The 25,475-nt window shown below is 38.4% G+C and overlaps 1 protein-coding gene across 3 annotated transcripts in view; it reads left to right on the forward strand.

Moving 5' to 3' along the window:
- LOC100554550 (cadherin-7) overlaps positions 1-25,475 on the forward strand; it is a 153,937-nt gene that overhangs the window by 89,975 nt on the left and 38,487 nt on the right. For all 3 annotated transcript variants that reach the window (XM_062980564.1, XM_003219711.4, XM_062980566.1), the window contains 4 exons: positions 9,236-9,355; positions 12,984-13,151; positions 16,492-16,679; positions 23,349-23,602. In XM_062980564.1, coding sequence (XP_062836634.1) covers positions 9,236-9,355; positions 12,984-13,151; positions 16,492-16,679; positions 23,349-23,602 — 730 coding nt within the window. The remainder of the gene's footprint in view (positions 1-9,235; positions 9,356-12,983; positions 13,152-16,491; positions 16,680-23,348; positions 23,603-25,475) is intronic.

The following is a 25,475-nucleotide window of genomic DNA, read 5'->3' on the forward strand; positions in this document are numbered from 1 at the left end:
AATTTGATGCCGCAAAGTACATACAATAAAATAAACAAATATAATTAAAATCCACAACATTAAAACATCAACATTAAAACCAAGATTAAAATACAATGAACACAAGACTTGTGTTTAAAATTCATAGTTAAAAATTGACTGGGTAGGCCTGCTGGAAGAGATAGGTCTTTGATCGTCTCTTAAAATCTGACAGCTGATTTAGTTGTTGGAGCTCTTCCAGCAGGTCATTCCACAGTCCAGGGGCAGCCAGTGAAAAGATCCTCTGGGTGATGGTTGCCAGTCAGACTCTGGCAGGCCCGAGTAGTCATCCCCCCAAAGGACTGAAGTGTCCTAAGGGGCAGATTATACGAGAGAATGAGATTTTGTAGGTAACTTGTTTTAAAAGTCAAAACCAACCAGTGGAGTGACTGTATGCATTATCAACTTTAGGTCCTCTGAATCTATATGTTGGCAACCACAGCTGATCATTTGCACCCCTGACTGTCACATCTATCTGGGCTGACATTTGGAGAGATGGCTCCAGGAGCAGTCCCAAGCTGCAAACAGTCTTTCAGGAGGAGTATAACCCCATCCAGAACTGGCTGATACACCTATTTTCCTAAGTTAGAAACTTTGATGGCAAGCACCTCTGTTTTATCTGGATTCAGTTTCAGTTTGGTTTTCCTTCTCCAGCCCATTACCTTCTCCAGGCATTTATTCAGAGGAGACATGCTCTCCTCAGCTGAGGCTGGGTGTCGTACTGATAAGACCCCTCCCCATGCCTTTGAATGATCTTTCCCAGCAGTCTCATGTAAATGTTAAAAAGCATTGGAGATAGAATGGCACCTTGTGGGATGCCACATGGCAGCTTTGGCACATGTTATTTTGTAACTCCAGAGGTGGTGTTCAACTCTTGCAGTAACTCATTCCTTTTGAAAGAAGGGAGGGAAAAACACCGTGATCATGAAATGGTATGCTGCACATCCAGTGTTAAAAAGCTCTAGATCAGTGGTTCTCAACCTGTGGGTCCCCAGATGTTTTAGCCCTCAACTCACAGAAATCCTAACAGCTGGTAAACTGGCTGGGATTTGTGGGAGTTGTAGGCCAAACCATCTGGGGACCCACAGGTTGAGAACCACTGCTCTAGATTATGCCTTCGTTTACACTACTTACTGAATAGTCAGCTACTCAGAGTGGTGATCTGTGGATCGGTACTATTCCATGGGTCATTGGCTACTATTTCCTTAAGAATTTCTAGGAAAGAAATTGCTGTAGCTAATGAGCACAAATATGGTCCTTGGCACATTAGTGGTAAAGATACATCCATTCCCAAAATCAGACATTGTGAGGCACTGAGCTTACCTATAACTCTGTCACAGGAAAGTATGCCACATGGACTGCAAGCAGCGCTTGTTGTGAATGCGCCTTCGGAGACTGGATGATGATGGTGGGATCAGGAGAGGAAGGAAAAACCCTCGCGAGGAGGGCTCGTTGGAGGATTTGTTTAGGAAGAGGGTCAGGGAGACTGATGGAGAGTCTTCTGAGGATTCAGATGGGGATCTGGAAGAGGAAATGGATGCTGGGGAACAGGTATTAACGGAGGAACTGGGCACGGGCACCGGAGTTGCTTGGGGAAGAATCGGGGCCCATGGATGCTGCTGATGCTGGGGAAGTTTGGGTGTCTTCAGAAGCAGATCCCATTTGGTCTGCTTGGAGGAGAGAGAGGGGGTCCACAGGTGTGGATAGAGTTGGGCATGGGCAGGATGATTGAGACTCTGATGAGGAATTCAGAACACCTGACCCAAGGGCATTGGTTGTGTGGAGTTCTGATTCAGATTAAGAAGTTGAGACACCTGCTCTTTGGGCATGGATAGTTTGGAAGCCCAGGGAGACCTGGATATATTGGGGTTGTTTGGCCATTATACCTTGCGTATGGCAAGGTGTTGCTGGGGGCTATTGGGTTTCCTGTGTGTGTTACTGAAGACTGGACTGGGACTTTGCAACGGATCTGCTGTTCACCCTCGTTGCTTTGGCTCTCTGTGCCATTCCGTGTTGTGACCTTCTTGGATGACTTCAACCTCTCGGACCTTGGACTAGAACTTGACTCGGCTTTGCTATTTGCTATCAAATCGTGGTTTGGCATCATTCTCTACTCGGTGGCTGCCTGACTGCTCATCCCGACTCCGGACCAGCTTGACGACGCTTTCTCGCTCTGCTCCTTTAACTCCTGGCTTGGCGTTTGCTTCTACAACGGCTTGGTGCTGCTGGCTTATCCTGACTCCGGACCGGCTCGACGATGCTTTCCTGCTCCGCTCCTTTAACTCCTGGTTTGGCGTGTGTTCCTGCAGCGGTTGCTGTGGGCTTGCTGTGGGCTTGCTAGCGTCTCGCTGTTCCGCTGGCTTGTTTGCTCTTAACTGAGAGTCTTTTAGCTCAGTTTGGGCATTTGTTTGTTTTGAACTCCTGTTTGTACTTTTGAGTTTTGGGAAAGGTTTGTGGGCTTCAATACTACTTGCTTTAGTTTATGCCTCCGTTTTTCAGCCCATTGTGAACTCTCGGGTCAAGTTCTAGAACTTTAAATTTAATCCGGATTATATCTCTGGTTAATCCAGATTATTTGCCAGTCTTTGTTTTTGAGGGTTTTTTTCTCGCTCAATCTGCTTAATAACACTGAAAGTTAAGTGTATTAAGCCTTTTTGTGTTTGTTGAGCTATTTTTGGACATTTGCTTTAATAAACTCTGTTTTGCTGTCTTATTGGCGTCTGACTTTTGACAGCGCTCCTAGTGCATTTTGAGATCCCCACAGTTTTCACCCATTTAAACCCATTCTGGCGTAGAGGGCAATTAAAAAAAATGTGGCCCCCCCACTGTCCCCTGAATTGATCAGTGAGGTTTTCCTGTGTTCCTATGTCTGTTTTACTGCTTCATTAAGATCTCAACACAATAGGAATATGGGGGTGATTCTAGATAAAGTTTTTCTATGCAATTGTCCTGCCCCATCAGTTGAATTTTAGGGGTCAGAAGGAGTGTTTCACATAATATTATATTCTAGTTGTAATCTCCCTATGTTTTTCCACCACTACTGTCTTCTTTTTTTCTCTATTGCTTCTCATACGAAACTAATAAGGAATATAGACTGGTTGAGAGCAATCATTGTGAATTGTTCAGTTACTTTGTACACAGACATGTCTTTTACTATGGTTTACTGTAAGATTGACTGAAAGCCTTTTCTCTCTCTTTGGGGAAAGAGATAAATAACAAAGGTTGTACGAAATACAGCATGATTAGCAACTTTTGTTGCTCGTGTATTATTTATCCTTTCCCTCTAGACTTATGTTGGGCTCTTGAATCCAATTCCTCTTTGACAGTTTTTAACTATGAATCTTCAACTCATGTTCTTTGTTTGATGTCTGCTTTGTGTACTTTAATATGCATTTTATAGAAATGTAGTTTTAATGTGGATCTTTTATAGAAATATATATATTTGTTGACATTTGCAATGTTTAATAATAATAATAATAATAATAATAATAATAATAATAGTGCTGTCTACTTCTTTCGTACTATGGAAGGAGTGACATTATTGCAAAGGTAGAGTTCCTTTCTCCAGCTGTTGCTCCAGATGTGATCTGTTTCTCCCATCAGCTCTAACATATAAAATAAAAAAGTTTGGATTATTGATGTTGCCATACCAGATGACAGTCGGATTGACGAAAAGCAACAGGAAAAACTCAGCCATTATCAGGACCTCAAGATTGAACTGCAAAGGCTCTGGCATAAACCAGTTCAGGTGGTCCCAGTGGTGATCGGCACACTGGGTGCTATGCCAAAAGATCTCAGCCGGCTTTTGGAAACAATAACATTGACAAAATTACTTGGCCGAGGCCAAGTAGGGTACATCTAAATGCTGTTTTATGTTTTAATATGATAATGGTTTTAAATTGTATTTATATGTTTATTGTTTCTATTTTATGTTTTTTATTTGCTTTGTATAATGAGGCATTGAATTTTTGCATAAATGTATGTTGTATGCCACTCTGAGTCCCCTACGGGGTGAGAAGAGCGGGATAGAAATGAAGTTAATAATAATAATAATAATCTGCACGCATCATCTGAAAATACATCACAGTCCTAAACACTTGGGAAGTGTTCAACTTGTGATTTTGTGATATGAAATCCAACATATAGATCTCGTTTGCTGTGTCATACAATTTAGTAATAGCAATAATGCTGTCCACTTATTCTTTCGTACTATGGAAGGAGTGACATTATTGCAAAGGTAGAGTTCCTTTTTCCAGCTGTTGCTACAGATGTGATCTGTTTCTCCCATCAGGTCTTAACATATATGGCCAATGGTGAGGGCTCACGGTTGGCAAAAAAACATCATGTTGGGAGACCCTGATTTAGGGAATGTCTTCAACTTCACAATTTTTGTTATGTTTGAAAACACTGGTGAAGTTTTTTATATTAAAGTGTGTTTTCATTATTTTGTAATATATTCCATGGCATTAGGCTTATTTGTTTTATTATTTGTGGAGTACTATATGTAGCAATTAGATATTTTAATAAAGGGTTATGTAAAATGTTATAAGAGAACCAGCACGACTGCCATTTTGTTCTCACTGTGATTGTGCTTGTGAATTCAGTTTGGAGTCAAACCCAGTGATTTGCATCCGGAACCAGTTTGACCTGAATCAATCCAGATCTGATCCAGTCCAGACACCAAATTCAAATTGAGATTCAAAAAATATAGATTGCTGTTCACCTACATGGGGAACCCCAAAATGAATGTATGTTTGTTTTGACTTTTCTGAATGAAATTTAGAGATCTGATACACCTAATCTATCTAAATTTCAGACTGGCACCCCCTTCAGGGCACCCCCTGCCCCCCTCCCAAATTTTCCCAAAGAAAAGTAAAAGATAGAAGGGCACCAGTAATGTTTTGTAGTGGCAGAGAGACAGACCATCAATCTTCAGGAGTTTCTCTCTTCTTGATCAGAATGGCAAAGCATTAGTCTGCTGTATGTGATACGTTAAACTAAAGATTAGATCATCATCAAAAGATAATTAGGAATTAGAGAGAATGCCTTTCCTTTATTCTATCAGCAGTCAAATTGATGAAATACAGTGACTCAGCAGAGGAAAGAGGGCAAGAAGGGACTTTATAATCCCACTGATCCTCTTGGTTACATTTGCTGATCCAAATTGGCACTAGAAACACATATCTTAGAGTTCCCAATCTCATATCTTCCATATTTCCCTGCCTAATATGCTTTGCTTATGGCAGAGAGTAGAGAATGAGAATTGCCAGCACAAAGGGATTCAGCACTTCTTGTTCTACTTTGCGGTTATAGTGGTAGTGATGCATTTGTGAATTAAGTAAACTTATTGGTTTTCAGACCAAAACTGCACATAAACACAAAAGATGGAAGAACTTGTGAGATTACTTTTCATAACACATCACATTGATAATATAAAGCAAGACATCAACAAGAGATATGGAGGGTGGAATAAATAACCTAAAACACACACATTCATAAACAGATTTTACTCCTATTAACAAATTGAAACAGAAAGTTAGGTTAGGTTATTCACCAAGAGAAAGGACTGGAAAATGAAAAAAAAGGTAATAAAACTCCCAAACCCTTACCAGAGGGTAATCTGCTACTGACAGCTGCATCTAGCAAACATACCAAGAAAGGGATTTGGGAGAAAACCAAGTGTATTATTTCTGTGACTTCACACAAACCTTTCCCATAAATTTTGGGATTTGAGGGTACTGGTGATATTTGTGTCTCAGACATTTGCACGTCTGAGCTGTCAGTGAGCAAACCCCAGTTCCTCTAGTCCTTTTTCAAATCACACTGCCTTAATGTTTTCCTTATGCCTATCTGCCTTCTCACTCCCCCCCCCCAATATATATATATATATATATATATATATATATATATATATATATATACACACACACACACACACACACACACACACACTGTATATATGTTTGCTAGTTTGGGCTATGTATTTTCAGTGCAGATTCAAATTGGACCAACACATTCATTCCTGAATCACTATAAATTGATTTGCAAGATTCCATTTTACTTTGGGACCTGGAATTTTAATACATAACAGTTTGCAAACTGTCACATTAGACCAGGAGTTCTCAAACCTTTTCGGCCATAGAGCCCTTTTTGAAGCAAACGTTTCTTGTAGAGCCCCAAGAAATTTTTATATAGTATATACTATATTATATATAATGTACATCTATCAGGCATGGGCAAACTTTTGAAGAACAATTTTAGCCAACAGAAATTTAGTAGTATTTCAGTGGAAGACCCCAGGGGCCGTCCAGTCCAGCTCCCTCCTGTCATTCAGGAAAAGCATGATCAAAGCACCCCCAGAGCGGTGGGAGAGAAATAGGGTTTTGGAAGCATAGAAAGCAAGGCTTTTAGTGGCAAGGGAGGTGGGAGGAGCAGGAAAGAGGAGGGAAAGCTAGGACGAGTAGGAGAGAAGCGTGGAGCCCCTCAATATGTTTCATGGAGCACCAAGGGCTCCACCGAGCACACTTTAAGAACCACTGCATTAGAATCATAGAATCATAGAGTTGGAAGAGATCTCATGGGCCATCCAGTCCAACCCCCTGCCAAGAAGCATAATTTCATTTTAGCCTTAATAGCGAGTACAAGTCAGGAGTAGTCATCTAAATGGAAAGGGCTTTGCCATCAATGTTTCAGTTGTTTGTGAACATTGAGTGGTTACAGCCAAAGCACACAGTTCATCTTCAGTTTTGGCTTTTGAGTGCTTTTGGACAGCTACTATGTCTGATCTGACCAATCTGTTGATGAAAAACGGAGTTGGTTGACTACTTTTTCCAGCTTTGTAACCCATGAGCTTTTTTGTTCATGTTTGTGTGGCCAGAGCCTCTGCTCTATTTAAATGGGCCTTGATATTGATTCCCATTCTCTGCCCCTCTAACACCTTTCAAGAAGAAGTTATAAGGATAGGACTTCCATATATGTTTCTTCTATTTCCCCACCCCAGTTTCTTCTCTCTCGCTATCTCTTTTCAGATTACAGTAGAATCTCACTTATCCAACACTCGCTTATCCAACGTTCTGGATTATCCAACGCATTTTTGTAGTCAATGTTTTCAATACATCGTGATATTTTGGTGCTAAATTCATAAATACAGTAATTACTAAATAGCATTCCTGTGTACTGAATTACTTTTTCTGTCAAATTTGTTGTATAACATGATGTTTTGGTGCTTAATTTGTAAAATCATAACCTAATTTAATGTTTAATAGGCTTTTCCTTAATGCCTCCTTATTATCCAACATATTCACTTATCCAACATTCTGCTGGCCCATTTATGTTGGATAAGTGAGACTCTTCTGTATCTCATCTCTCCTTCTCTCATCATAAACAGACACATCACTGCACACCACATCTGCCTCAGTTCTATCTTGCCTTTCCCTTTGTTCATATCTACCTTTTATTCATTAGGCATGGCTCCAGTAATCTGTTTTACAGTTTCCCTTTTATTTTATTTCTCATTTAAAAAAAACCCCTCTTTTAAAGAAAAGCTCTGAGTATATGCTTCTTTTACCCTGGCACCTTACAAAGATACTCAGTTTCCTATGCACTGTGTTACTTAAACTTGTTCCCAACATTATTCATGTTATGTTCCATTGTGTTTTGGTGATACATATTTGAGTTTCTGGGCCAGATGTACCAGGCTCGCAGCCTTCTCCAGCAGAGTAGAACTAAGCCTACAAAAAGGAAGAGTTTCTGTTAGAATGAATTCCCCTAGTCATTCATGTTTCTGAAAGGTTTATTCCCTGAACATGGAAAAGTAGATTCAGATGTGTATAGAGATGTGGATTTCAAACAAGCCTTATAATAGTGTAGTAGTATAAATTAGACCCAGAGGGAGAATTGAAATGATTGGGCAACAGTGGCAAGACTGAAGTAGGCCCACTGAGCATATCTTGCCTAATGCCAACTCTAGAGACTGATGAGCACGGTATGATCATAAAATTGTTGGCTTTTTAAAAAGGCTTAAAATGATCTGCCAAAGCCTGCAGATTAGTGGGAATACTTTTATGGAACACTCTACACGTGCTGGCCGGTGCAATTATATTTATAGTTTAATGTATGGAAGAACCTCTATTAAACAAAAATATAAAAATAAATTGACAGTACCATTTTTCAAATGTGAGACTATTTTATGTTTGTAGATTAAATTAGTCACCAAAGGGTAGTGAAATTACATTTTTTTCTGTAAATTTATCTTACATAGTATTAATAACCTGCTGTTTCAGTTTAGGCATGCATATTTTTGACAGATCAAAATCTGGTTTCTGCGCATAGTGAGAAGTCGCTATTGTGTTTCGAATAGCAACACTCTGATGACTGTGTATATAAATTCACAGCTGTACCTTTATAATGAGCTGGTAGCACAAGTCAATTTCTAAGTGAATAAATGTTTACATACCAAATTGGCTCTGCTCAGGGGTTGTCTTGTTTGTAACCTCATAAGAGAAGGCTAAAGGTTAGGTGTTCACAGCAAATGAACAACCACTTCACTCCAGTCACGGACCTGAGCAAGGCACCTTGACATAGGTGACTTGAGCAAAGCTTTTTCATGCCATTCTGCTCTCATTCCCCCTGTGGATTAGCTGCATACCAGAATCATTAAAGAGCAGTCAAATCAGCACATTTTAGCAGAGGAAGGACTAATTTCAGTGGCAGGAAAATAGGTTTAAAAGCTTATTAAAAGCTGTGTTTGTCTCTATTTTTAGTGGCACAACTATTTCTAGCACTAGCAGAAATCATTTAGATTGAAGCTAGAGGTTTAAATCACAAAACCTTAGGAAAAAACAAGATCAATACACAAATCCTGTCATCTCGACCAAATTACTGGGCTGCCTTAGCAGGTAGCTTATATGTGCTTTCTGCGGCAAATGGAAGAACCATTTTCTTCCTAGAAATGCATTTTTTTGGAAGTTCAGTAGAAGGTCAACAGCTAATACAGAATCCGCACCTGTTTGATGTGAAAAGAAGTCATAGAAATGCTAGCTAACATGCAGGATGTGCATGATAACTATTTATTATTCACCATGTATCCAGAGTTGTACTTGGGTGAACTGCTTTCCCTTAGCCCAGTGGACAAGACTAATCTTGTATTTCTAACATGTGGAATTTTAGCACATGCACAGTTTGATGAACTTATTGTTGCTTTTCACATTTTTTTTAGGAACCTCGGTGGTGCAAGTGACAGCAACTGATGCAGATGACCCTACATATGGCAACAGTGCCAGAGTGGTTTACAGCATTCTTCAAGGGCAACCTTACTTTTCTGTAGAACCCAAAACAGGTAAATGTTCTTTGTCATCTCCTATGTATAGTATTTTTTAAAAGAAAATAAGACAGTAATAAAACCAATTATTTAACAGGGCTAATTTTTATTCTGGGTTCATTCAGGTAGCTGGAAGAGGCTGCATTTTTATTTGTGAATACATTTATGAGTAACCTGGCCTGTTGATTGTGGTGTTGACTAAATCCAGCCTCCCTGTTCAAATTAAGTGTGCAACTGATTAACACATAAGGAAATAATCACACTTATGCTCCTACTTCTGAGATCCCATCGGCTTCTACTTACTTTGCTGTAGTCTACATTAGAAATTTTTGAATTCATTTGTGCATGAAGATATTTTCCGTGCAATATTTTTCACTCCTTTGTATGTCTTCTTAATTATTTCCCATCTCGAAGTCTGTATTGTATGTTTCTGGACCTATTGTGAGGCTGGAGTTCAAAAACTATAGACTAGGTTAGGCAACCTTAAAGAGGCTAGGGCACCAGATTAGCATCCTCCTTTCTGGAGACCTTGGGAAACCACAGCCCTCATTGCACCCCCCACTGTCCTTAATAAAATCTTTAAAATGGACAGTGGATGAAGTTGTAATATAGTTGCTTTCTGTGATCAAAATGTTTGTGTTAAAAAAGGAATACAAAACAAATGATCCCTGGGGAGCTATGTGCACTGCAGTATAGACTATATACATGTCAGTGTGAAAGTTAGTCCCTTTGAATACAAGGAAGTGTAGATTCCCCCACCTATATATAAAAGGTAAAGGTTTCCCCTGACGTTAAGTCCAGTCTGTGTAGGAAACCTGTGCCATATATTTAAAAGGCTTGTTTTTGTGTGTTGAATAACTTCTGAACTGAGAAAATTCTTGCCTTTTGGGGATTCTACTTGCTGGGATTTTCTGATATTCACAAAATGTTTTCTTTTCATGGTTTTTGAATATTTTTCTAATGTTTTGGAATATTCTTTCCCTTTGACACTTTTTGGCTTCTTTCACTATTACTGAACTAACAACCTTATATACACCATGATCTCAAAATACATTGGGATGAGTAAATTCAGCTGTTCCAGTTGATTTGATCAACAATTCAGTTTTGAGTGAAATTAGGGGACACAGAAATAGCCTTTGGGCATCCGTCAATTCCCCAGAGCCATACTTTAAACCAGTGGATCCCAAACTTATTTGGCCTACCGCCCCCTTTCCAGAAAAAATATTACTCAGCACTCCCTGGGAATTAATTTTTTAAAAATTTTAATAGCAATTAAACAGAAAGATATATGTATTAAGGCATATGGCAAATGCACCTGTAGCCATTACTGCCCCCTGGATTGCTGCAGTGCCCACCAGGGGGCGGTAGCACCCACTTTGGGAATCACTGCTTTAGACAGTCATTCATTGTGTAAATGTTTTCTACACATTGAAGAATATGGTAATCTATACTGGCCAAAAGGCATTTGGATGAAAACCATGTCTATAGAGAGCTTTCCAGCATTTTGTGTTATTTTTCTTAGATTAAAACAATTCCTACTAGCAAAGTTTACCCTCATATTAAAGTGAGGAAACCATTTCATTCAACCGATGCCAAATATAACAATGACACTTCTTGTACTTACTGATCCCCTGGGTATCCCTTTCTACTGAAGAACTAACCTGTGAGCGGATATATCCCACCATCTCCCTAAACAGACTGCCCGCAGCTGTGGTGGATGATGCCCATATTACACTGACAGACCAATTAGCTTCTGTATGTGAAATAGGGTGTCATCTTGTTCTTTATCTCAGGGTGAGTCTGCACAGTAGAATTAATGCAGTTAATTCCACTTTAACGGCCACTGTTGTGGAATAATTGGAGTTGTAGTTTTGCAAGGTCTTTAGTGTCTCTGTCAGAGTCCTGGTGCCTCACCAAACTACAACTCCCATGATTCCATAGCATTGAGCCTTGGCATATACATTTATATTTAATGGCATTAGTTCTACAGTGTAGATGCACACTCAGTCTGTCAACTGTCTTGGACTTTCCCTGTCCTCTAATATCAATTATATCCAGTACTTTTTACAGCATATAATTGTGGATGTGAACCAGGAGTTTGCAGGTGTTTCTGCCTTTCTTTGCCAGCATTATGATGATTAGATACTTTTATTGCTGCAGCCAGAGCAAAGTGACAGGAATGGTTCTGTGCCAAGGCTAGTCCAACAATTTCCTTGACTAGCCAAAATTTTTAAACTGCCTTCTTTTGCTTTTCCATCAAGAGACCACGAGAATGGCTGTTCTTTCTCGAATCCGTTAAGTCAGCTGTACAACACCTTGTAATAAACTTGATTACAGAAAGTATTAGTAATCTTCATAAAGGGGATCAACCCATAAACCTGTTATATTTAGGGACAGAATTTCAGAAATAGTAGAAGTGAATGATTTGTGATAGTATTATGTTTTCATCTTCCCAAAATATTTAATAAAGAAGGACCCAATATAACTATTTTTTCTAGCAGAGTGAAAATGAACGGCTTATTTGAATTCAGAAGAAGAAATAAATAAAGATGGAATTAAAGACCTTACAAAAATCAAATGGAGATAGCAAAGCCCCAGTGAACCTCTCAATTATACATTCATTTCCTGTTTTCTTTGATTTTGGCATGCAGTGATGGCAGAGTGAAATTCTTTATCTGTGAAGATCAGAGTTGGCAGCTGTACTGCTTTACAACTATAAAATAGTTCTAAAGCCTTCCTGATTTGAAGAAGAATATTTATTTGTCTGATATTTATCTGCAAAACATAATGATGACAAGTTCACTTTTCTTCCCCTTCCTTTCCCCTCCTCCTTTTTAAATTTCAAAGTGTAATTACACATGGCACAGAGATGGCCAAATGGATAAAACTATAAAACTATTTCAGATAACACAGTGCTTCCATTACTACATCAAAGCTCCCTAATTACACTAAGCGCTTTTGAAGTGGTTATTGTTTTTAAAAAGAAGATATTAGCTAATTCAAGATAGCTTCATTGAAATGCATACTCTTATACAGGAATAGCAATAACAGCAAGATTCTGTGGGGTCATTTACTATTTTAACCGAAATCCTTCCGAAAGTCTATTAGATTACAAAATTACTGTTGAAATGTTATCTCTTTTTCAAAAATGTAATGGTAGAGAAGGCATACAAACGTTTTGTATAGATTTCAGGTGCATTTGTTTAGCGAACTAATCTGGACACATGATATCAATGTCCATGATATGACACCATGATATGGAAGGTTATGAATCATAACAGAAGTTGCTGTTTATGTACAGTGCAGAAAACTATGTCATACAGAAAGTTTTAAAAAATTCTGAAAATGTTGATGGCATAGAAAGCCCTGCACTTAATTGTCCCTGGGCAGCATACACAAATCGATACAAAATAAATACTTGCATTGTCTGAAATGTAAAAATGTTAAAATATAGTTAAAATATCAGTAAAAATAAAAGCTGTTTTAAAACCAATTCATTTAGAAACTACAAAACAGAGCACATTATTAACAACTTTCTTTCATAATAAACAGCTGGTTATAAAGGCCAGATGAGCAGTATACATTTTTGCTATTTTTCTCCACAATTACTACCACTGTTTTATTGAAAATATTTGGAATCTTGCAGGTATCATTAAAACAGCACTTCCAAACATGGACCGAGAAGCAAAAGACCAGTACCTACTTGTCATTCAAGCAAAAGATATGGTTGGTCAAAATGGAGGTCTCTCTGGGACCACGTCTGTCACTGTCACCCTTACAGATGTCAATGATAATCCTCCTCGCTTTCCCAGGAGTAAGTGTCTTTAGATGTATTTTCCACTGGCATCAAAAGTGTTTATTTATTTAAAGCATTTTGTCTATCTCCTCCCAGCCCACAAGGACTTCCAAGATAATGACCAAAGAAACAAATACAGAGAGAAAACATCTTTTAAAACACATTAAAGTATTATTAAAAGATCCTTCTAGAAACCTAAAAACAGTTAAAACAGTGATTTTGAACACTGAGTGCCATACGGAACAACATTGTTTTCACTGTCCACTAGAGGCTTAAAAGAAATGGGGCATCATAGGTTGTGTTCCCCAGTTAAGGGGTTGCTACAGAGAAAGTCCTTTTACATGTACCAACCAACTTAATTTCATGAAGTTTTGAAACACAACAAAAATCACAAATTTGTGGAAGGATCATATCAGAGATGATTTTTCAGATACCCTAGCTTCTAAGTTATTTAGGGCTTTGTTGGTCAACTCTGGCACCATGAATTGAGCTTAGAAGCAAATTGGAAGTCAAAGCAGGTTTTGCAGGACCAATGTTATATGGTCTCTAAAATGCACACCTAATACCAGTCATGCTGCTGCATGTTGCACTAAGTGTAGCTTCTGAACACGTTTCAGAACACAGTTTCATGTAGTCTACATTACAATAATTTAATCAGGAGGTAACTTAAGCATGAACAATTTTGTTAGCTATCTCCTAATAAAGAAATACATTAGAGTCTCACTTATCCAAGCCTCGCTTATCCAAGCTTCTAGATTATCCAAGCCATTTTTGTAGTCAATGTTTTCAATATATCATGATATACTAAATTTGTAAATACAGTAATTACAACATAACATTACTGCGTATTGAACTACTTTTTCTGTCAAATTTGTTGTATAACATGATGTTTTGGTGCTTAATTTGTAAAATCATAACCTAATTTGATGTTTAATAGGCTTTTCCTTAATCCCTCCTTATTATCCAAGATATTCGCTTATCCAAGCTTCTGCCGGCCCGTTTAGCTTGGATAAGTGAGACTCTACTGTATATGCGATCAACTTTTCACATAAAAAATATATGCTTACATTTTGAGTTATTTTGGTTAATCTTGATAGTAGATTGTCATTTTTTTTCCCAGTGGCGCAGAGTTAATACAGTTTGACACCACTTTAACTGCCATGGCTCAATGCTATGGAATCATTTGAGTTTTAGTTTGCAGGGGCTTTGGTGTCTATGCCAAGGAGTGCTTGAGGCTCACAAAACTACAACTCTCAGGATTCAATAGCATTTAGCCATGAAGTGTCAAACCTCGTTAATTCTACAGTATAGAAGCAGATTAAGTCATTAAAAACCTCAGTCTACAGACTGTTTGTAGCACATTGCAGCCTGGCATGTCTTAGAAGGTGGGCATGGAGATGTCAGCATAGATAAGGACTAACAAAATCCCAAACAAATCTGAGTTGTTCTTTGCATCCCCCACTCTATTCCTGATTTTGAGTTATTCACCTCTAGCCATTTTGTCAGTGATTGCAGTATAACTTCTCTACTCTTTGATTTGGAGGCTTCTTAAAAGCTTTGTAGCTGGCAAGCTTTGGACCAGTTCATACTTAAGACACCTAGTTTATCTCAATCGAAGTCATTACATTTACAGTCCTTTACTGTGGAGAGTTAAGTCTTATTGTTATTCTTTTTTCATTGCCAGACTGTCAAGATTTCTTGGCTAGACATTGCCACCCTTTGCCTTATACATCTGTACCTTCTAAAGTGTTGTGTAAATGTTACAAGTGTTTTTATGTACATAAATGCCTGTTTGCTGTTTAAAGTTGGTTTTCACCCAACTTGATGATCAAAATATATCTGTTATTAATGGAAGGAGGAAAGATATGCCCTAGATAGCTTCTTCTAATCTTGTGTGCTGTTCACATTGTTCGAGTGTCTGTCAAATGCTCGTCTGCCTCCCCTCCCGCCTCACATATGCACAGTGTTTCATAAAAAATCAATCTGCAGAGAACCAGAAAACAATCTGCCCTCAATTTACTTCTTTTGACCGAAGTGGCTCATGACTAAACTAAGAAAGGGAAAGAAACAAGTCTATTTCTAGACATGCTATCCTATTTATAAACAGTTCTCTCATCTTGCTGTTATCTTTCTTTTAAAACCATTGTAGGAGTGAATTAGATTAATGTAAGGAACATATGCCTCTCCACTCTGGTCTCTTTGCAAGTGGGCATGAAAAAAGCAAACCAATCAAAACCAAGAATGGGAATTGGGGGGGGGGGTTGCCTTTGAATAATGTTTGTAATAATAGAGTACTATGAAATCAGTTCTTAGAAACGAGAATACTAGTACCTAGCTACAGCCCACAGTTCTTAAAAGCTGAAAACTATCCATTTCAGATTGAGCGGTAGGTTTGCTTTTCAAGAAAGAAGAAAGATGCCTTTTTGAGAAAAGCATTTATCTCAATTACTTTCTATGAAGAGCCAGGGAACTATTGCCGAAAGACACATTTAGGTCTTACCTGTGGTCTTACAAATGTATTTATTATTTTTTTATTTATGACAAAAGACGTACACAAAAGAAATTGGCATTGACTGGCCTGCCTTGGTTTTTAAAAAGTCAGAAAATGTCTTATTTTAACTTTGTGTATTTATGAGTTGATACTTGGAGGAAGGGATTTAACAAAAAAAATTGAATTTTGTGAATAACATTTATTGTTCTATAGTTGATATCACAGAAATTGATCAGAGATTTCTTTATGGGCTCATCTACATGGGCCAAATAAGGCAGGGCAGGATGAATAAAATTCATAGCACTCACATGATGCACAAGACTAATATCTGTCATGGATACTTAATGTGACCGTGTCCCACATTGAACGAAGTCAAAGCTCTGGGCTTCACCTGCATTTTATGGCAATGGAAACAGCTGGGCCGGTTCTAATTTAGAAATTGTCATAACTGTTTACACGATCATCCCACTTTCCCTGGTTTCAGACAGCCTGGCAGTGGAGTGGCTTTTACCACCCCCCTTTTGATCTCGGTTTAATGGTGACCCTGGGGAACAAAACTGCTGGTGATCATAACTTGTCACATGCAGTAACACTGGTTGGATCACCAAAGTGATTGGAGAAGGGGGGGATTCCTCCTTTCCTCCCTCCTCTCTTCTATGCTGTTAATGTGACAAACTATGACCACTAGCAATTTCACATCTGGTGATCACCACTAAGCCAAGGATACAAGGAGAACAGTGATAACTGTGTGCAGCTATGTATTTGTATGTGTTCTTATTAGCTAAGTGATCCTAGTAATTAATCTAATATGTATATATACACACACACATATATATGAAAATCCAATGACCATTTTGAATTTTATAGGATCCTATCAATATAATGTCCCGGAATCACTACCTGTGGCATCAGTGGTGGCAAGACTAAAGGCCGCAGATGCTGATATGGGACCTAATGCTGAAATGGAATATAAGATTGTGGACGGTGATGGCTTGGGAGTGTTCAAAGTTTTAGTGGACAAAGAAACACAAGAAGGAATCATTACAATACAGAAGGTAATCTCAAATTCCTTATTTCCTGATTTTTTTTAATTCCAGTAAGATCACACGTTTCTTTGTAGAAAAAGGCTGTGCCTATAAAAACATGGATATGCCTTATTCAGGAACATTTAATTACTCTGGAAACCTATTTCACCTGTTAGAAGTTTAATATACACATTCCTAAAATAAGCTCTCCTATAATTCAGCTCCTCCTCCTCCAAATCTCCCTTCTGGGCTCTGATGGGAGAAAAATTAAGTACTTGGGAGAGAAAATCCAGTACTCCACCCATCTTTGGTGCCTTCCTCGTTGTCATTATCATCTGCTCCTTTTCCTCCATCATGCTTTCCATTTTCTTTTTATCTAGTTGGAAGTAGTAGTAGTAGTAGTGATGTTAATAAGGGGGGGCTCCCAGACTTTCTGCCTCCCTCTCTCCTTGTCAGAATAAATAGTGAGATACTAAGCATGATGTGATTTTGAGACAATTAGTTCATTGTTTTGAAAGAACGAATCTTTCTAAATCTACTGTGCCAAGAGCCACCATCTCTTTATTCTTTATCCATTAACCCAAAGTTGATAATATCTGGTGATAGAGTTAAATGAAACACACCAAACTCTTTATTTTTAGATGTAGTGGAATGATCGTAAATAACTGAAGCCCCAACCCCAAATTTCACAGTTTTAAACACTCTTCTGGAAAGAGATGAGTGAGTGCATAGACTTCATATGTCTCCCAGTGCATAGACTTCATATATATCAGAACTGCATACAAATTGCATACCAATTGTATTACCCAATATTTACCAAGATAAGAATTTTGTACTAGAATTTCTCATCATTATGGTATATATGAAACAAAGAAGGTCTCTTGTCCATGTGTCTTTAAAATGTTTGAGTACTGCCGGGAAAGCTTACAATACTAAAGAGGATACTGAGAATTTACTCAAATTGTGTAGAAAAGCAAAAAATAAATAAATAAATAAAATCATTATATGATTTCCCCCAATATTTGGAGGAAACTTTTTACTAGCAATTTTGTTTTGCTAATTTTAATCAATTTAGAAGAAAAAAACATAAGAAAAGATTGAAGTGTTGTCTCTTGACTTCTAAATTAGTAAGTTGAATATTGTGTAATTTAATCATTTTTGTATCTTTAACATATAATATTGCTTGTTGTATGCTCTCTTCTGAAATCAGTAGGCCGGCTATTTAAAAAAGCTCATGAGCATCTTGTTGATTTCAAATACATGCAAGTCAAATTTACTGAAGAGAGAGAACGGAAAGAAAAAAAATGATCCAATAAAAGAACTTTTAAATTAAGCTTTAGCATTGATTATATTTTTCAAAATTTACCATATAGCTATTTTTTTTAAAAAGAGAGAGAGACTACAGATTGCTTCCTGTGGAAAATAACTGTACATAAGTGTTCCTCCTCCCCTCTTTTTATGTGGATGGCTATTTTTTAATTTCCTTTGGACAAGACAAAATGCTTACTGTTAAAAAAACAAGGAAAAACTGAATGGATGAGGCATAGGATCTAATCAGATAACACTAATGCACAGATATTAATGAAGCTGTCAAGCTCCATTCACTGTACTGAAGGAAGCACTGAAGTATGTATTGTCCTTTTAACCTTCAGGGCTGTTGTAGTGATTTCAGAGATGTTTCGCTTGCTATTCCAACTGAATCCCATACTTTAGTCATAGCAATGAAAGGATAATCCAAAACCCACTAAATGATGATTGCTATAAAATAAACATCAGTGCCATTGGATTCAAAGTGAAAGAGAGAAGCCGATGTAGCGTAGCATCTTTTATAACCCAAAGGATTTTCACTAGTTTCACATAAGACTTTTATTAACCCAGGATTTTATAGCAGTGCTATATATGAGAAAATCAATAAAACTTAAAAAGAAAAGGCTTTTAGAACTCATGATTTAATCCAATGTTGAAAGCAAGAGCCCTATCAGGAAGATTAAGGATGCACTACACTTTAGAATGAATACAGTAGTTCCGCCCATGGATGCTCTCGGCCATCAGTGCCTGCAGGCCTCCTGCAATTGCACCGCCTTCCGCACTTGAGGCCCTTGCAGAGAGCCATCCCTTTATGCTGGAGGTTCTCTGTGGCCGGTTCTTCTGGGCTGCCTCCTTCTCCATTTTGCGTTCTCCCTTCTCTAGCGCTCCAAGGATCTCCTTGATCTCTGGATGGAACCAGTTCTAGAGGCCTTCCTCTCAGGTCAGAGCGTGGCAGTAGAGGACCATCACCAACATCCCTGCTGTAGAAGCTGAAGTAGCGGCAGAGACAGCTGGCTCATGCACGGAGCCCTGTTTACATTCATGCAAAGGAGCTGCAATTCTAGTATCAACCAGTTACGCCAATCTGTCTATCAGCTCAGAGTTAACAGCCCTACATATAGCGGGAAAGAGCTAAAAGTGTGTGCTATACCATCCACTTAGCATCAGCAGTTCAGGAGTCCCCATATTTCTGTTGATGGACATTGCCTGAAGGAAGAAGCTGCTGTCAGTCGTTCATTTAGCTGTGCCTCCTCAGTTAAGTTCAACTCACTGGGAACATTTCCAAGCTGGATGTGATTGGCTGTGTCTTTAGGGAGCCAAGGAGAAATATACTGCATAGTTAAATGATTTCATCTGTCACGTTTTGGTTATTTCATAGAGATGTTCTTACATAGTATCCCATTGATGTCACATTCTGGCAATGTCCTGGTCATTTCTGTTATAGCTGATAAATGATTTTGATGGGCAAATCTTCTTTGAAAATGTAAGGGGGGTGTACTATCCCACCCTTATCTATATACAGTATAGGGGTCCTTTGTGTGGTTTTAAATGTTATGTTTTGTTTTTAGCCTTCTAAACAGTCTGTACACCATCAAAAGAGTCTGAAGGCTATCCTTTTCAGAAAATGCTCAATATGCATAAAGTGCTGAAAATGGAAAAGGAGGATGTTTAGCACATTTTCGTTCTCACATATTTATTTCCTCTACTCTGAGACCACATGCCTAGAGCTTAATCCATGCCCATTTCCAATTCAAGGGAGAAAGAAGAATCGATAAATGGTTAGGGACTGTAAATTAAAGATGTGTGTTCTGAGCCAAGTGACCATTATGGTACAGTCAGCAAAGTCTTGCCTTCTTTTGTATTTTAATTAGGAAATTTCAGACAAAATGCTTTAAATAGTTTCCTTTTATATTTTTAGAAGACATGACTTATAATTTATTTTAAATCATGCCTTTTTTCTGCCAACTGATTCTGTTGTAAACTTTTTTTACTAAAAGTTTGTGCACATATAGCACATTATTATTTAATCACTAGAGTTTGTTCTTAAGATCAAGGACATGTTACTGCCAATAACTTCCACTTTTAAAGCAAACATATTCCAGTAGAATGAAATCTACTAGAAATCTTATAGCCTCCAGACATTATTGGAGGCAAATTGCAACATTTCCCACTATTGGCTTTTATAACAAGAGCTGATGAGAATTGCAGTCCAACAACATCTGGAGTCTATATTTCTAATTTTCAGTATGATATAGATATTTAGTGGTCAATATTTAAAAAATAATAATAATCAAGGCACCCTTTAATTTTAAGCTTCAACCTAGGAGAAAGGCATACTTATTTTTTTTCTGAATTCTGCACATATAAAACTCACCAGATATAAACTGTTCAACTGGTCTATAGAAAGTTACTCCATTCCTAAATCATCCCATCCCATCCAGCACCGAAAATGAGATCCAGTTTGTCCAGCAGCATAAATGAATATGCATGTCACTTAGGAAAAAACATGTCTTGTCAGATATGAAATCCCGGGCGATTTCCAACAGGGCAATATCAACATTACCAGCAGAGAGGACTGCTACATGATCCCTGAGACTACCCAGAGACTGTTTCTGGTGATCAGCAGAGCGGGTGGTACACAAACAGAATTAACAATTTTTTCTTGGCTGCCCTTCTTCAAATGTGCATACTTGAACCAAGTAAACTAATGAAAAGGGCACCTGGTGAAAGGGATGGAACCCCAACAGACCAGTGCAACGCCACTTTCCTGCCCTTGGCCTCACCTGCTGCTTCACAGAGAACCTTGGTGGATAAAGCTGAGAAATTAAAACCCTCCCGCCTTATTCAGCCACATCTCTATAATACTTGCTTAGTCAGCATGTTCATCCAGAATCAAGTAAGCGAACGAACCCAAAGGGTGCTCACCAATGTGTCGTCTTCATCATGGAAAAAAGTGACAAGTGGAGTGCCGCAGGGCTCCGTCCTGGGCCCGGTTCTGTTCAACATCTTTATTAACGACTTAGACGAAGGGTTAGAAGGCACGATCATCAAGTTTGCAGACGACACAAAACTGGGAGGGATAGCTAACACTCCAGAAGACAGGAGCAGAATTCAAAACGATCTTGACAGACTAGAGAGATGGGCCGAAACTAACAAAATGAAGTTCAACAGGGACAAATGCAAGATACTTCACTTCGGCAGAAAAAATGGAAATCAAAGATACAGAATGGGGGATGCCTGGCTTGACAGCAGTGTGTGCGAAAAAGACCTTGGAGTCCTTGTGGACAACAAGTTAAACATGAGCCAACAATGTGATGCGGCTGCTAAAAAAGCCAATGGGATTCTGGCCTGCATCAATAGGGGAATAGCGTCTAGATCCAGGGAAGTTATGCTCCCCCTCTATTCTGCCTTGGTCAGACCACACCTGGAATACTGTGTCCAATTTTGGGCACCACAGTTGAAGGGAGATGTTGACAAGCTGGAAAGCGTCCAGAGGAGGGCGACTAAAATGATCAAAGGTCTGGAGAACAAGCCCTATGAGGAGCGGCTTAAAGAGCTGGGCATGTTTAGCCTGCAGAAGAGAAGGCTGAGAGGAGACATGATAGCCATGTACAAATACGTGAAGGGAAGTCAAAGGGAGGAGGGAGCAAACTTGTTTTCTGCTGCCCTGCAGACTAGGACACGGAACAATGGCTTCAAACTACAGGAAAGGAGATTCCACTTGAACATCAGGAAGAACTTCCTCACTGTGAGAGCTGTTCGACAGTGGAACTCTCTCCCCGGGGCCGTGGTGGAGGCTCCTTCTTTGGAGGCTTTTAAGCAGAGGCTGGATGGCCATCTGTCGGGGGTGCTTTGAATGCGATTTCCTGCTTTTTAGCAGGGGGTTGGACTGGATGGCCCATGTGGTCTCTTCCAACTCTACTATTCTATGATTCTATGATTCTATAAGTTCTGGCATTCATATCATTGATGTAAGTATTGATGATCATTCTGACATTGATGTAAGTATGCCATATACTTGTTTTTCCTCTAAATTCCTTCTCATTGCCTCTGGGGAAAATTATCCCAAGTTTTCAACATTTCAGAAGACTGGGTTGCTGTGAGTTTTCCGGGCTGTGTGGCCATGTTCCAGAAGCATTCTCTCCTGATGTTTCACCCACATCTATGGCCTACAACTCTTGTCTTCTTTCTCCCTCCCTGAACATTCCACAGATATATAAACTCCACTTGCCTAGTTTCTACAGACCTCACAACCTCTGTGGATGCCTGCCATATGGGTGAAACATCAAGAGAGAATGCTTCTGGAACATGGCCATACAGCCCGGAAAACAACCCAGTAATTCCAGCCATGAAAGCCTTCGACAACACATTTTCAGAAGACTGTGCTTTTCTAGTGTCTCCTGGAAAACCTCTAATATGTCATAGATGCAAAGTCATTGACTGTGACTTGAAAGGACATCAGACTAATGTGAATCCATACTTCCAATTCTGAATTAGATTGTTAGGAAATTTGTAGGCATTTTCCTTATTGGCAGCATTGGCCATGACACTGTGAACTGCAGTGATAGCAACATTAGCAGTAATTTGTCTTACTATTCTTCTTAATCAATCTAATTTACATCTTTGATTGCAACATTAGCAGCAGTTCAACCACTTTACATTTTGCAGCTTTATATGATTGGAAAATTGTCTTTCGTACCCACATAATACGATTATGATTGTTATGCATTATTGTTAGTTTGAATTCTGTTTACTCTTATTAAATAATTATCTTTCCCCCTAATTATCCATTTACTGTATCCCTCTTAATGTAATAGGAGGAAATTACTAAGCAAACTAAGTTTTTGATGCGGTATTGCTTTGATCATGTAATCTTTTCTTGATGCTTTAGATTGGTATGTATGGTGAATTGGAAAAGCAGCAGGAGAAATAAATTTATATTATTGATGTTCCTAACAATATCAACTAGGTAGTTTTACAGTATCACTCCATAGCACAAATAATTCCTTATAAGAACTATGTAGAACTTTACTTTTAAAAAGTTCAACAGGCGGAGATTTCATTTTTGGCTGCCAAGTCACCTGGACTTTAATAAGGTTGGCATTTGTGTGGCTGATATAGAACTCCATCAGTTCTTTTCAATACCTTACTCCATTTGGACCTCATAAGGGACTGAATTTTAACCAGTTTCAGCTGTAATGGGGAAATTATGCTATGTGAACTACCTCTGGCTAGGAGACGTATTGGAATTTTGGCACAGGATTTTCTACATAACTTATCATGGGGTACTTTAAAAATACTAAGACTCACATCTATTTAAAAATGGAAATTATGCTAGCTGAACTTTGGCATTTTCCTGTAACAAGTTTCTAAACGTATTTTTCTTCTTAGGAGTTGGATTATGAGGCCAAGGCAAGTTATACCTTGAGAATAGAAGCAGCAAATAAGCAAGTTGATCCTCGCTTTCTAAGCCTTGGGCCGTTCAGTGATATGACAACAGTGAAGATTATTGTGGAGGATGTAGATGAACCACCTGTATTTACATCACGATTATACACCATGGTAGTGTCTGAAGCAGCCAAAGTGGGCACTGTCATTGGAACTGTAGCAGCACATGACCCAGATGCATCTAACAGTCCTGTCAGGTAATGTTATAACTGTCTTTTTAAAACTGCTTTAGGCTTGCGATCATACTGGCAAACAGCGCTCCAGAGCAAACTTTTCTTTTTGTGGGCAGGCTACAGTAGAGAGCAGGATTTTCCCCCCCAACAATTCTTCCTAACAGAAGCAGATCAATCTGCAGAACCTCTCCTTTAGATGTTGGGCTCAGTTACTGTAGATGTGTATTTTAATGACAGAGTGATGCCAAGATGTAAAAATCAGTTTCAGAAATCTAACACGATGGTTCTATTGAACCTTTCTTCCCTTGACTTGTATTCCTCAAAGCTGCTTAGAAACCAAGGGCTGCAGTGTGTAGAGAGATTACTTCTCTTTTGTTCTAGGTCCATTCTTGGACAAGCAAAAGCCTAGTACTGGCTCTAGCTCATTTTTTGTGCTGATTTTTGGGTAGTCATAAGGCATCAACTTCATATATTTGTCCGAGTGCTGAACAAAGGACTCAGAGATACTAAGGTTCAAGTCCCATTGGGTGATCATTCACACTAACTAAGCCCAAGAGGAATGGGAAAGTCCTCTGGATGAGGAAGAAAAAAATCCTAAAATCATATTGACATAAGTTAGTTTATTTAAAGGCACATAACAACAAAAAGTAAACCAAAAAGTAATTTCCTGCCCTTTGGAGCAGGGTTTTAGGGTGCACAAGGAGATGCAAGAAAGAGGAAGGACTGCTTAGATTCGTGTCATGTACTTTAATATTCATGAATATTCTGTGTTGTTCATTGAGGAAAGCCATACTCATATTCATTTCATATGCTGTGGACACTGGGGTAGCCAAATCAGCCCACCATCTTGACTATATGTTGTAGCTGTAAATAGGGTTAATTCTTTGGGGCACTGCATCATTCAAATAATTAAATCTGTTCCTAATACGCATTTCCCGAAAATGCATTCAATTACTGCATTATGTCTTTATGTGTATTATTTTGTTGAGTATATACTTATAATCTCTGTATATTTCAGGCTACAAGCTTCTGAAATCTAGATATTTTATTTATTTATTGTGTCAGAAGCCAGCCAAGGGTACAGTTGTAATGTATTTGAAAAGACAAAGTTAAAAACTTGGCATCCAGATTACACACACACACACACACACACACACACACACACACACATGTATATATAGGGACGGGCACTCACATGCAGTTCTTTTGCTTATTAGATAACTACATTTTACGATAATTTGATTAAAAAGAGGTCTTTCAGAAGATGCAATTTAACTTAATATATACTTTTGTTTTCGAGGGGGACACAAAAGGAATAGACAGAGCTAATTTGGTTATAGTTTGCAGTATTTAATTTAAGTATTGACTGATATCATTTTTCAGTCATAGGGCTCTCCCTAAGAAAAGGTATGGTAACATAAGTAACAAGAGATGCCTTTTTTCTCCTTTTTTTTTTTTTTTTTTGAGATGGTGGAACATGAACCATGCCTTTTCTTCATTAAGTAATCACAACCTTTCAGTTTTTTTGGGGGGAGATTCAAATAAAAATACTAGTGTTCAGCACATTGAATAGCTGTTATAGTTTTGCCTCAGTCACTAATATGAGAGCCACAAACCACCACTGACTCAAAATCCCAGGTTCTTTCTGCTACCATAGCTGCTATAAAAGCCATAAAAACATTTCATAGTTTAGAGGTGTCTGGCTTGAGGCAAATATCCACTTTTATTGTTTTATTTTTAAAACATGTAATACTTTTTCTACAACAAAATAGTGTATATTCCCAAATAAAAGTGTCAGCATTAAGTGAGCAGGAATAGCATTCATGTTATGGCTGTAGTTATTATAGGATGTGATTTAGATAGGTTGACATCACAAAATTGCACATGTTCAGAATAT

This window comes from Anolis carolinensis, chromosome 4 (genome assembly GCF_035594765.1).
Source record: "Anolis carolinensis isolate JA03-04 chromosome 4, rAnoCar3.1.pri, whole genome shotgun sequence".
Classification (NCBI taxonomy): Eukaryota; Metazoa; Chordata; class Lepidosauria; order Squamata; family Dactyloidae; genus Anolis; species Anolis carolinensis.